Source organism: Pogoniulus pusillus, chromosome 4 (assembly GCF_015220805.1).
Source record: "Pogoniulus pusillus isolate bPogPus1 chromosome 4, bPogPus1.pri, whole genome shotgun sequence".
NCBI classification, from domain to species: Eukaryota; Metazoa; Chordata; class Aves; order Piciformes; family Lybiidae; genus Pogoniulus; species Pogoniulus pusillus.
In genome coordinates, this window is record NC_087267.1 from 25,851,984 (window position 1) to 25,866,393 (window position 14,410).

The following is a 14,410-nucleotide window of genomic DNA, read 5'->3' on the forward strand; positions in this document are numbered from 1 at the left end:
CACCTTTTAAAGACAGACTGTACAACAGGGTTGACAATTAATGCACCTAAATACACAGATTTATACACTAGCTAATATTTTATACTCCCCTAGCAGTCAAAGTCGAATCGGCATCATCCCTGGATCTCAGACACAATAGCCAGTCAGCTGAAGAGTTAGGAAAGTCTGTTCTATTCCAATGGCAGGTTTCAACACCTGAATCCAGGAGCTCTCTACAAAGTGAATTCTATGCTCAGCAATCCCAGAAATCTATATACACAGGGCAGAGAGAGTTGTCTGTCTTTGCCCTAGCTGATGATTATGCAACTTACAGCAACCTGAAAGAACCGGAACCTGCTCCCTCAAAGATCAATGCATCTTTCTGAGGAGGCATTCTCCAACAGTACAAAAGCTCTATCTAAACGACGACTACTGGAACCAAATGCTTTCTATTTGACACCTTCTCACTCAAACACAAGGCCAGTAAGTCGGGCTTTCTGTACTAGGCAGAACATGGTATTGTTAAAAAATGCCACCATTAATGACAGGCTATCAGTATAGTATTTCAGCACCTGCAGAGTTATATTTCTTTTTTGAAGGAGGATCACTTAATCTGCTACCTTAATGCTGTGAACTCAGGCTTTGTGTGAACTGTTTACAAAAGAACTTTCTCAAAAATGTAAAAAGTATCAGCCCTTAAAAATATATATGGAAAAAACCCTAACCTTTCCAATGATGCCTAAAACAGTGAGAAAAAGAAGAATCTTTGATTAGCTTCTGTAACATCCCCCGTATTAGTATATTTCTACTCTGTTTTCAGTTGTTCATTTACTCTTCCACACTCTTGTAAGCTTGGATCCTGTGACATACTGAAAGCCATAGAAGTTACAAGATACAGACTCAAGTCTTAAATCTACTTGGTAACGGAATTACTTATCTTCTGTTACAGTAAGGGCTAGGAGTTTTTGTTAAATTAAGGTCAGCTTGAAGAAACATACTTAAAATGTACAAACCTACACCCGCATACCTCTGCTAGGCGAGGCTGAAAGGTCAGTATGTCTAACCTCTGCTCCACACATTTTCTTAACTCATCTGGTATGGTATAATGTGGGAGGAAGCTTGGCAACTTTCTGAAAGTTCTGAAAGAAAAAGTATATGACATACAACTTCAGAATGCTGAATGATATGTGCAACCCAGTTACTTAACATGCTGCTTCACCAGGCTGTAAAACCAAACCACATGAAACATGACAGACCAAATAATTTCTTTAAAGTGACAACTGAGAAATTTGCTGTATCAGGAAGAAAAATAAAGCATTCCAGTACAATATGTGCCTATATTTCGAATTTAGGGTTATTTTCCTAACTAAGCAAATACTGTAGATATAATGGAAGCTTATTTGCAAAAGGAAAAGTTCTGAATGAAAAATAGGAAACACTGGCATCTGATAAAAGTTTGACACCTTCTCAGTGTCACTTCTCACTTCCACTTTCAGAGTAGAAATATATTAATACGGGGACGTTACAGAAGCTAATCAAAGATTCTTCTTTTTCTCACTTTTTTAGGCATCATTGGAAAGGTTAGGGTTTTTTCCATATATATTTTTAAGGGCTGATACCTTTTACATTTTTGAGAAACTTCCTTTGTAAACAGTTCACACAGTTATGAGCTAATACACTAACTCACAGAAAACTATTTCTGTTTTTCCTTTATTTTCTTAATTACACAGTTGTTTCTTGTCGATTACTATGAAAGTGTTAGTCTTATTTATCACATTTCCTCAGTGGAATCATAGAACAGGTTAGGCTGGAAGGGACCTTAGAGATCATCTACTTCAATCTCCCTGCCATAGGAAGAATGGCAGATCTCTGGACACACTGGATGCCTTCCTTCACTGCATTCAGTTGCACTTTCTGGTTCAGATGGGCTTGCTCGGACCTAGATTAAACAGGTCTCCATTATTGCTTTTATTGTTACAATCACTATTGAAGTTCTATATCTGAAGAGCCAGCAGATTTACTTTTTTAAATAAAACAACAAAAACCACAGAAAGCTGTTGGCAATGCAGTTCCCTCACTTAAGACTTTGCTTCATAACCACCATTTAAAATCTCTTTCCTTTCTGCAAGCATCAATTTCCTTCCACCAAGGCAGCACCTGAGACACTTTGTATCATTTTATACATGAAATCGAGCAGTTCATTACTAAAACATTCTCTTCTATCAGTAATGCCCACGATCATCTTGTTTACAATATACAATTTACAGTCTCCCAATTTTACATTCTCTCTCAGCATTACACTGATATAACAGTATCAAATGCACCAATATTAGGTAAGTGTTATTTTTCCTCTAATACATAGTACCTTTTGTATTTAGGGGCGATCACTGTTGTCTTGCTTGGCTGAGGTTCTGGATTATTTTTAGGCCTTCTCAGAGCAAATGGTTTCACGGGTGCTATTAGTAATTCCTCTTCATTTGTTACAGTGGCTTCAATACAGTGTCCAACAGTAACGTCAGAAAAACCAAGCAACAGGAGTTCTTTACTGTACCCAGGATTTCTTCAAGTAAGCAGAAATTGTTCTTAAAACCATCAAGTTCACAATTGATTTTCTACACCTATAACTTTTTTCTTTTTTTAAATAAAAATGTAGATTATTTCAGTAACATATGAGAAATGGTAACGTAGGGCAATTCCTGATACCTGCTCTCCACCCTGAGTTCAAATCAGATATAAATAATTAAAACCAACAAAAAAAATAATTAAAACTCAAAAAAACCCAAACAGATGAAAAAAAATCCACTCCAATTTCATCAAAATCTTGGGTAAACAGCAAGGTCCAACTCCCTCATCGTACCAGGTACAGCACGAATACTTATTTCCCAATGAGTACCTTGGAATTAATGTTACTGTAAAAGATTATCCAAACATTTCCATCAAATGAACCTGAAGCATAGGCCTTCACTTCCTACAGCAACAGCTTTGCTCCACCTTGCCTAAGGCTACACAGACTTGAACAGTGACTGTAAACATGTAAGTAGAGGAACTAGGAAAGATCCTTTATTTCTGAAAAATGCATTACATATGTAAGCAGTGATGGGGAGTGACAGAGGGAAAAACAACTCAGAGGGAACAAGTTGTTCAGATGTTAGACATCTAACAGACTCCCTGCTCTGAAATCACAAAAAAATAACTCATCTCAGGAGTACCCAGAGCCCAATTCTCTCCTCAGTGCTAACTACACGGTCCAACATTGTTACTATGTGCCAGAAACAAGCACATCCCAGAAGGATTCCACTCTGTCAGGAGTACCACTTTTTCACGTCAGGTCAAAGATATATCCTAGCTTACCCTGATACACAAACTCAGTACAGACACTGAACTGTCCAGAATTATGGCCTGAATTTGGAGTCTCTGTGGTCTCTTAAGTGGCCAGCAAGCACTTGTTAGCTTCATGGTGCAACCTCCCATGGAGTTTCCTGTGGATTGTGCTGTACTAGATTTTTCTGTTAGAAAATTTCTACCCTGTACCTATTAAAAATACTAACAAAAGTAGTGTGAAAGTTAATGCAGTCTTACTTTGATGAACTAAATCACTGGACCTTATTTTCCTCCGTTCAACTTCTACATTATGATCAGTGGCTGTAGAGTTACAGCTCAAAGCAACAGAAAAGTACATGAAAGTGAGCTTTCCAGCATGAGGTTCCTACTTGAATTCTGAAGGAGCTCCCACAAAGACTTCTTATTCTTAACTAAATCCATGAAGTAATTTGTACAAAGGATTCTTGGTTTTCAAGCTTTTTCTAACATCCATAAGCCACTTCCTCCATAAGTTAGGCCTTCAAGGAATAAAGCTTTTTCATCATTTCAGCATACATAACCTCCATTTAATATGTCAGGACCTATGACATGCTTCAGGTCAAGGCATGAAGCAATATGAATGTGACATCAAAGTACCAAGACTGGAAGAAACAGATTTCCTCAAAGTTTTTGTGTGATATTCACAGTATCATCAAGGTTGGAAGAGACCTCATAGATCATCAAGTCCAACCCTTTACCACAGAGCTCAAGGCTAGACCATGGTACCAAGTGCCACGTCCAACCTTGCCTCGAACAGCTCCAGGGACAGCGACTCCACCACCTCCCCGGGCAGCCCATTCCAGTGTCCAATGACTCTCTCAGTGAAGAACTTTCTCCTCACCTCCAGCCTAGATCTCCCCTGGTGCAGCTTGAGGCTGTGTCCTCTCATTCTGGTGCTGGCCACCTGAGAGAAGAGAGCAACCTCCCCCTGGCCACAACCACCCCTCAGGTAGTTATAGACAGCAATAAGGTCTCCCCTGAGCCTCCTCTTCTCCAGGCTAAACAATCCCAGCTCCCTCAGCCTCTCCTCGTAGGGCTTGTGCTCAAGGCCTCTCACCAGCCTCGTTGCCCTTCTCTGGACATGCTCAAGCATCTCAATGTCTTTCCTAAACTGGAGTGCCCAGAACTGAACACAGTACTCAAGGTGAGGTCTAACCAGTGCAGAGTACAGGGGCAGAATGACCTCCCTGCTCCTGCTGACCACACCATTCCTGATGCAGGCCAGGATGCCACTCGCTCTCTTGGCCACCTGGGCACACTGCTGGCTCATGTTCAGGTGGGTATCAACCAGCACCCCCAGATCCCTCTCTGTTTGGCTGCTCTCCAGCCACTCTGACCCCAGCCTGTATCTCTGCATGGGGTTGTTGTGGCCAAAGTGCGGCACCCTGCACTTGGAGCTATTGAATCCCATCCCCTTGGACTCTGCCCATCTGTCCAGGCGGTCAAGGTCCCGCTGCAGAGCCCTTCTGCCCTCCAACTCAGCCACATCTGCTCCCAGCTTGGTGTTATCTGCAAACTTGCTGATGAGTGACTCCATGCCCTCATCCAGATCATCTATGAAGATGTTAAAAAGGATGGGGCCCAGCACTGATCCCTGAGGGACACCGTTAGTAACTGGCTGCCAGCTGGATGTGGCACCATTCACCACCACTCTCTGGGCTCAGCCCTCATATTAGCTTTATGGCTCTTGGAGCAATGAGTTCTGGAATTCAGAGAAGTTATCCACTCTGTTATTTCTTCATTTACTATAGTTTTGCTTCAGCAAAAGTCAGAATCAAGCATTAAAAACTAACTTCAAGATCTAATGTTTCCATGTAATTTACTATTATGTACTAGCTTAAATCATCCTACACCAGAACGAACTGTGCCCACAGTATGTGAACCAAGTCAGCTTTTCTGACTTCTTGTCATTATCTTGTTCAGAACCAATGGGAAGATACTTACACAGCTGTGCATATGATCACTATGGGTATCTTTCCACCTGGTGGTACAACAACTTCTTTGGAAATATCAACATGTTTTACTGGCTGTTCCACATCATCTCTTTGCTCACTGTTTTCATCATGTAGATTTTCACATTTCACCATGGGGAAGTTTTCTTTTGCACTTGATAAATGTGTATCCTGAGAATTAATTCCTCCTGTAGCTAACAGATAAAAATTTGTTACCACAATTGCTTCATTAACATAAAGAAGTCTTCTGAAATTTATAGGTGCTGAGAAGATAACAGCTTCAAATGGCAATACTTTGCTGTACCTGGAATGACTCCATTCTTCATAACGGATTCATTATTCGATGACTCATATGTTGCTTCTCCACTGACATTATATGAATTAATTGCAGCTTTTGAAAGGGTTTCTTCATTTATTGGAAAAGATGAGAGATGGGCCTCTGGACTGTTCTCACAGTTTTGAGGAATCTGAAAACTGAATTGCTTGTCTTTCACCCATCCAGCTAATCTGCAGCAGATTAAGGACTGTGGAATACTTCCTTTATTCCTAGAAGTAGTTACATGATTTATTCCATAATTAAATATGTAGTTAATGCTCTTGAGAGGTGTAATTCCACCTGAAGTCAAATACAACTGTGCGCATCGATGTTGAAAAAAAAAAATCCCCAAAACCAAAGCAACCAATAAAACCCCAAAGCAAATAGAAAAAAAAAAATGTGGTCAGCTCTTAACACAAGGGACCTTTAAAACCACAAATACATTGTCATCTTTCATTAAACAGGCTTCAAAGTAAAACATTTACTTAAATTCTCATTTCAGAAAGGATTTTATAAGGATTGAAAACAGATACTGGAATGGTGAGTCTCTAAGCACTATCCATAAAAATACTATCCTAAAAACAGTCTTTAACCTCATAGTATTTGAGGATTACCTGAAGACTATGAACTACAAAACTCAACTGTGAGAGGCTTCTGTATTAGAGACAGGTTTAAAGACTACCAAGTTGTGCTAGTTTGAAGCAGGGTAGAATGTTTTGGTGAGAGAAAGTAGATAATTGGCTACGAAAGGAAAACATTGGTGATGCCTCCTTCCCTCACAGTCTCGCTGAGATGTATGGGAACAAGAAGGAAAACATTAGATAACTTTCACCATCTTCTCACTCTGCTTTTGGCTTCAGACTGAGCTACATCTCCCTAACCTCACTGCTACTAACCTTGCTCCTTAACCTCTTGGCTGAACCTCTTTTTTTCTTCCTAGGATTTGGGGTAAGGTTGAGAGGGGCAGGGGGAAGGTGCAGGGGTGGTTGAGAGCCCCTCCTGGGGACTCAGGTTTCTGGGAGGGGAGTTGTGTTTCTGTATTACTTTTCATTTGTATATTTCTGTATATAACTGTATATACTGTAAATATCTGCTTGTATATTACAGTATCACAGTATCACCAAGGTTGGAAGAGACCTCACAGATCATCAAGTCCAACCCTTTACCACAGTGCCCAAGGCTAGACCATAGCTTCGTTTATATTCCCAGAGCCCGTCTGAGTTAGCTGGGGTACCTTCTAAAGTGATGGAAAGAAAGCTATCTCAGAAAAAAAATCAGAAAGGCTTACTCTATCCAAATGATCATTCTTTTACATTCCCCCTGCTTCAGTGTTCCAAAATCAGTCATTCTTGGTACTTCCAATCCTTTGTCTCTCCTTAGGATTTCATAGGGGTCATCCAAATTGACTCTGTTAGAGTGAGATTGTCTGCAAAAAGAATTTTAGCTAGCAATTTTGAACGATAAATAGATTTCGGTTCATCCTAAGTTTAAGAAACACTATACCAACACACAGTCACAGTATTTAGGAGGAAGCACGTGAGAGGGTTCGTCTTTTTCTTAGCTATTTATTCTTCCAAGGCAATTAGATTATTTTTTCTAACTTAAACAGCTGAATTGGTCATCAGCACAATAAACCCTCAAAAAACTTTGGGCAAAAAGCTAAAATTGAGAAGGTAGTTAGTCTGGCTTGGAGAGTGTGCTAGTTTGAAGCTAGCTAGAATGTTTTGGTGAGAAGAACTAGATCATAGGCTGTGAAAGGAAAACAATGGTGATGCCTACTCCCCTCAGAGTCTTGCTGAAGAAGAAAGGAAAACATCAGATAACACTCTCACCATTTTTTTTCCCCACTCTCTCTGCCTTGGGCTTCTGACTGAGCTACATCTCTCTAACACACCCTCCACTCACCTTTGCTTCTTAACCTCTTGGCTGAACCTCTATTCTTCCTTGGGACTGGGATAAGGTTGAGAGGGGCAGGGGGAAGGTGCAGGGGTGGTTGAGTGCCCCTCCTGGAGACTCAGGTTTCTGGGATGAGAGTTGTGTTTCTGTATTACTTTTTACCTTGTATATTTTTGTATATAACTGTATATATTGTAAACATCTGCTTGTATATTGTGCTAGCTGTAAATAAATAGCTTCACTTATATTTCCAGAGCCGACTGAGCCTAGTCTGGGTGCTTTATAAAGTGTGGGGGGGGCGGGGAACACCCAAACCATCACAGAGAGCTGAATGTGATGGATCTCTCCGGGAGCTGATCCAAGACACAATGTAGAGTAGCTTCTTAGCAAGAAACTTGATTAGCACTGGAGCTTAAAAGATAAAATGACTAGACTGGAAATGTTCCAACATGTACCAAGCACTTGTGTTCTTACTGATACCATCTGAAGGCAGCAAACACAGAAGAAATTTTAAAAAGCTGAAAAGCAAAAAGTACCCTTGAGACTTCTATCACACACCCTATTGATGAAAAATGCTTATGAAAGCTAAACAAAATGGTCTTCCTTATCAGAGACAGTGACTAGAACTCCAAGCCTTAGTGTCAGCTGTATCTAGAAACCATTTGAAAAAATGGTTTCTATTCTACAATTAAGAAAATATTCATTTAAAGGGGCATGGAAATATGTTAATAATCTTTCTAGTATTTACAAATCTTAAATATTCCTTAGTTATCTAATCTAATAAAGTAGAAAATGACTGTAGCTGTTCTTTATCAGCTGCCTCAATTTCCTAACAAAGCCCACTAGATGTCTCTCAGCACAGCTGAACCGGATTCAACTTTCTGATATAGTAGGAAATATGCTAGAAGTGAGACATCAACTCCAAGGTCTGTTTTTGTAACTTGGCTTCAGTAATAATAAATCTATATAAAATTAATAATGAAAAATAGGTCCAACTGAAAAAATAAGTAAATAAAACAGGTGAACAAATTGTACTAAATTATGCAAAGTCATGTAAAGACTTCAACTTTCACCTAGCTACAGTTTCAATATATTATATGTTATCTCCAGTGAAAAACAGCTTATTTCATTCTACATAGCTCCTCTGAAATGTACTGTGTTTTCTAGAGATGGAACAAGGCAAGTTCTTCCACAGACAGTATTTGAGAGGTATTCAAATACCCTTTTTGCTCTTTTTTGGACTTTCCAATTAGTCAACAGTTCCTGCAGAATCAGACTTGGTAATCCTATGAAAGCCCTGTTGGAGCCAAGCACCCTGTGAAATATACAAATACAGCTCAAAAGTATACAAAGAGGGCTATTACCTGCAGATACTGTCACTCTCAGTGCTTAAGTCTGAGTGTGTCACTTAAGCTCAACTCTGGATTCTTGTTGCAGAACTGCTACTGTCCATTTTACATTTGAGCAGTAATTTATTTCACAAAATTCTGCTGCTTCATCATTCTGAGTATCATCTACTTTTCCCAACCTTTAATGCAATGTATTCAGATCTTCCTCACGTGACATATACCACGTAAAACACCTGCAGATCTTTGCAGTTTGGTATTTGTAAGCCAAATGAACCTCTGCTATTAAGGTCATTAAATAATTGTTTAGGAGAGGTATATGAAGAATCACTATGATTTAAGCAAAATGGATTAAAGAAACATCCATTTTACATCAGTTTTGCTGAGAATGTATTTCCTCTAATCTATGTTGAAAACCGAAGAAAGAATGCAAGCCTGGCATTTTTCTAAGAAAAGTAGGTGAATTTGCTTCCTCTCTTAGTGATAGCCCTGTACTCAGCTGCTACTACTTTTGCCTCGCTAGTAAGCACAGGTGTCCCCACCTTATGGAAAGGAACAAAAAGCAAGGGCCATGTCATATCATACACTGTCTTCCAAATAATCTATCAATGCTTCCTGTTCAACTAGTGAAGAATTCACAGTGTTTCTTACTTATGACACAAGAAAATATAAGCTGCAACAATTAATTTTTAGTTAAGTGGAAAGAATCAAAGAATATTACCCATGCTGGCTGACCGGCACCAAGCAAAGAGCTCTCCAAATATAACAGGACCGATGGCTCTCCACCACAACCGTGTTCACTAGATCATGTCTACAAGGTGAATAGCCATCAGGAAGTTGCAGTGAATCCAGAGTGAAAAACATACTCTCATCTACTGTACCACTTCTTCCCCAGATGCTGGAAATCCGAACCTGTAACAGTTGGCTGTTCAGTGTTATTTGATATTAAGCTAACACACACATGACCATTACATAGTTTCCCCTGCAAAAGTCATTCTAGCATTAACAGAGTTGAATTCTGTGGTTTCAGTTGTTCATGGGAGATAAACATACAGCTCTAAGCTAGGAATCACCCTGCTTGCCTTTAGATTTTAAAAAAGTGTAAAGAAACACAAGTACTTATCTAATTTATACTTCAATACAGTCACAAGGTATTTTTTTTCTTATGTTTGACATGCAAATATTCAATCTACACAGTTAAGTCAAATACAACATATAATAAATCTAATATTTTAACGAAAGTAAATTGTTACCTATAAGGACAATGGCTGTTTTTAAGCAGACAAAAATACTAAATTCCACAGTAATTAGTTCTTTAAAACATTTTGAAAACCCATGCATCCTCATTACAAGCAGTTAACGTCCAACAGTAAGCATATCAGTCCACAATCTAGTAAGTTCTAACCAAAATGTATCTTTTTTTTTTTTTAAGTTTTGGTATTTTAGAAATAATCCTATAAAAAGTTGAGTTGATATGTTTAACATTTTAATTAAACACGTTATAGAAGATCTACCAACTTTAGCAACTTAAATCCACCTTCTAAATATCACCTCCCGCGAGATTCCTCTTGCCAAAAATCAATGAACAGAACATTTACCTTGTCTACTCGCTTGTATCTCAAAGGCTTTACATCAACTGCTTCACTGTTCCACGTTGTTGGGTTAATAAAATACTTGGCTTGCACCCAGTCACCTTCATAAGGTTTGAAGCCTAAGTGAAACAGAACATATCTGAAGCTGAATTGCTATTGATGAAGTCTGTGCAACTATCATACATAAGTTACATAAAATTTCTAGCCAGAACCATGCATTATTCAAATCCACTGAATTCAATTTTCCCTTTGCAGTTCTTCCTCCAGCAGGTTATGACGAACTACACAAGAGATGCTTGCTTACATGTAACAATTTTCATGTAGTGATGTAAACATAAGCTCAGTGAGAATGAACAGGTAGCATTCTTCACTCAAATCCCTCTGCTTCACTCTGTATACTCTACTGGAACCTATTTTGGATGCTGACTGCAAGTTCATAAGAAGATATTTCTATCATACATAAAAAATAAAGGAAAAGCAAACAAGAAAGCCCCTACACACCTTCACAGACGTTTTCCATTGCAAAAAAAGTATTCTGATTAATATAGCCACCATCCTTAGAGAGAGAGGTAATACTGCCGATTAGTATCTTCATATTTAGTTCAGAAGCATCATAAGTAGAAGTGCAGCTTTCCCACGTATTCTGGACAGCATCTACCTATTAGCACAAATGAACATTCAAACAGCTGAGTCTTAGAATTCCAAGTTAAACATCTACTCCTACAATACATATCAGAATTTCAACTGTATATGGAAGTTAAGCACCTCATCAGACAACTCTACCCTCACTGTACCTATTCATTTTTGTACACAGAAAACATGAGTAACAAACAGCAATTTCTCTTTTAAGAGGTCTGCTGTGTGCTACAACACTCACAGCTACTAAATTACATGTTGATTTGTTAAATCTTTCTCATGCTTCCCTTGGTTTACGTCTACTTAAGACTTCTCTTCATACTGACAAGAGGATACCCCCACTCAGCAACCAGCTTGTACACAAATGGAACTAGAACATCATCACTGCAGAAAGCAAGTTTTCACGATTCTATTCACAAACACTATGTGTTTCACAGCCCCTTAGTCATTCTTTAATAATTAGATTTAAAACAATAATACAAAGAAATGCTTTTTATGGAGCCTCCCTATCACCACCCCAAACTGCTTGCTTAAAAAGCCCTCTGCAAACACAAGAATTTGTCTTGTAGAATTTGAGGTTAAACTATAATAACCTCCAAAAGGTCTGACAGAATTTACAGAGAAAATTGAGACTACCATGCATTTTCACAGCTTACCCTGATGGCCTTCAAGCCACCTGATGTTCTATCCTCTTCAACAGTGGCAGTAACTTCCTGCCCAACAGCCAGCGGCTTGTTTTTTGTAACAGCATCCATGGTGAAGATGATCATGTCATCTATCATCCCATAATCGTGGCAAAATCTAGTCACTACTCCTTGCACCATTTTTAATTCTTTGTCACCTGCATCCAAAGGAAAAGTGTTGACACACGCAAATCACTTGTTTAAATAACTGCAACAAGAAATGAATGCTACTAAGAGCGCTATCCCTTCTTTCAAAAAGTCATTCTCTTATTCCACTAAGATACCAACAGCTGCCAGCTAATTACTTAAACATTTAAGCTATTCTTTGGACACACTCCAGCAGCTCAATGTCCTTCTTCTAGTAAGAAGCCAAAAACTAAACACAGTACTCAAGGTGCAGCCTCTCCAATGTCATGTACAGAGAAACAATCGCTTCCCTAGTCCTAATGCCATATGACTTCCAATACAAGACAAGCTGTTGTTGGCCACCTGGCCACACTGCTAGCTCATGCTCAGCTGGCTACTGATCAATGCCCCTAGATTTTTTTTTCTACTGGCTTGCTTCCCAGCCACTTTTTCCCAAGCATGCAGTATGCATGTGGTTGTTGTGACCCAAGTGCAGGACCCAACACTTAGCCTCATTAAACCTCACACAACTAGCCTCAGCTCATTAATCCAGCCTGTCTGAAACATGCTGCAGAGCCTTTCTACCTTCAAGTGGATCAGCACTCCCTCCCATCTTGGTGTAAACTGCAAAACTGATCTGATGAGGGAATTTAAATCACCTTCATCAATGAAGATAGGGAACAGGCCCCAGTACTGAGCCCCAGGGTTCCCCACTTGTGACCAGTCACCAACTGGTTTACCCTCCATTCACAAACTTCGCCTTGGGCCCAGCCATCCATCCAGCTCTTTTTAGCCAGTGAAGAGTACCTCTGTTCAAACCATGAGCAGCCAGTTTTCCTAGGAAGGTGCTGTGTGTGACAGTGTCAAAAGATATAGCCCTCCCCTTCCATAAACCCATGCTAACCAGGCCTGATTACCTGGTTGTCCTGTAGGTACTACAAGATGGCTAAAACATAACCTCCTCCCTAACCTTCCCTGGCACTGGGATCAGATGGAGAAGGCTGTAATTCTCCTGTCCACCAAGATCTCCTTCGTTAGCCAGGACTGCTGAGAAATAATGGAAAGTGGCTTGGTACTTCTGCCATCTCTCTCAGTACCCTAGGATGGACTGCACGGACTTGGGTACGCCTAAATGGTGCAGTAGGTGACTAACCACTTCCCCTGAGTTAATAGTGCCTTCATTCTCCTCCCTGTCTTCCAGCTCAGAGTTGTGGGAACACAGCAAACACACAATCTTACTATTAAAGATTGGAGTAAAGCATGCATTAAGTACCTCAGCCTTTTCCTCAATCTTTGTCATTACATTTCTCCCCTCATCCCATAGAAGACGAAGATTACCCTTAGCCCTCCTTTTGTTGTTAGTGTATTTATAAAGAAATGATTCTTTATAAAGAAAGAATATATGTGTGTGTATGTATACACACACACAATGGAATTAGTATACCAACTAGCTAAGCAGCTTCTCCAGAAAAGCCTCTGGGTCAATAACTACTTTTCAGATTTTTCACAGCAAAAGAAAATTCTCAGCATTGAGTTCAGATTTTCACACTGAGAACACAGGAAAGGTAAAGAAATTATAAAAAAAAGTAATTCTTCGGGTTCACAGAGATGTGGTGTTGCTTCTCTGCATAACTAGGCATTTTGAGTCTTCTGGATTTGGAGCAGACTCCACTTAAATAGCACACAGACTTTATTCAACAGTACAGCACTGCAACTTCAGGCTTAAAGTATGCTAGTTAAAACTTCTAACATATTAGCTACACACACAATAACGATTACTAGAGCAAGTAATATTTTTTGTTTTCTGTATTAAAAAACATAAACCACAGTTTTTGCTACACTGAATAACATTACTAAAAGAATCTTGACCATAGACCATTTTGAAGCCTCAAAATATCAAAGCTACACTATTATCTCAATTCCAGAGCCTAAGAAAGATGAAGGTTTATCCCATTCCGGAACCTAAGAAAGATGAAGGTTTAATTTAAAGACAGTGGTACAAAAGGAGACCCAAAGCATTCACAGGCCACCGGAGTTCTTCTCTTGTATCTTGCCCTATATCCTAGGCAGTAACAGTAATCTGTCTACTCACAAAGCACAGCAAAAAGAGTGCTGCTAGATGCAATCCCACATGCTCTTTAGTAAAATAAACTGTCTTCTTTTCATGATTTCCGTTCTTAAGGAAACAGGTCTTCACTCAGCCCCACTCACGTGGATAACGAAACCACCAACACTCTGAGAGTCCTGAAGCTACACGCAAGCCCTGCATATGGCACTGCAAGCCCATAACGAGCCCAGGAATCTACCTGAGTCTGCCCACCTCTCCTCTTCTTCTTTGTCGTCTGCACGTCTCCAGAAATAGGAGAGCACCCTAGAAAAGAGCCCAAGCATGGCGCCACAGCGACACCGCCGAGCCTCAGCAAACGACTAGACGCACCCCCGGCGCCTTCTCCTGCAGCCGCGCTTCAAGCTCCTGCGCCGCGGCTGGCCAATTGGGCTGCTCGCTTCTGGTCACGTGAAAGTG

General features: G+C 39.8%; 1 protein-coding gene across 1 annotated transcript in view; it reads right to left on the minus strand.

The window, feature by feature from the left end:
- MOV10L1 (Mov10 like RNA helicase 1) overlaps positions 1-14,274 on the minus strand; it is a 31,065-nt gene extending 16,791 nt beyond the window's left edge. Inside the window, exons 1-10 of the mRNA XM_064142424.1 lie at positions 14,193-14,274; positions 11,734-11,918; positions 10,943-11,099; positions 10,448-10,560; positions 9,571-9,761; positions 6,896-7,033; positions 5,596-5,837; positions 5,284-5,485; positions 2,345-2,539; positions 1,007-1,118 (exon numbers count right to left, since the gene is read on the minus strand). Coding sequence (XP_063998494.1) covers positions 1,007-1,118; positions 2,345-2,539; positions 5,284-5,485; positions 5,596-5,837; positions 6,896-7,033; positions 9,571-9,761; positions 10,448-10,560; positions 10,943-11,099; positions 11,734-11,901 — 1,518 coding nt within the window. The 5' untranslated portion in view covers positions 11,902-11,918; positions 14,193-14,274. The remainder of the gene's footprint in view (positions 1-1,006; positions 1,119-2,344; positions 2,540-5,283; positions 5,486-5,595; positions 5,838-6,895; positions 7,034-9,570; positions 9,762-10,447; positions 10,561-10,942; positions 11,100-11,733; positions 11,919-14,192) is intronic.
- Positions 14,275-14,410: the final 136 nt, after the last annotated feature.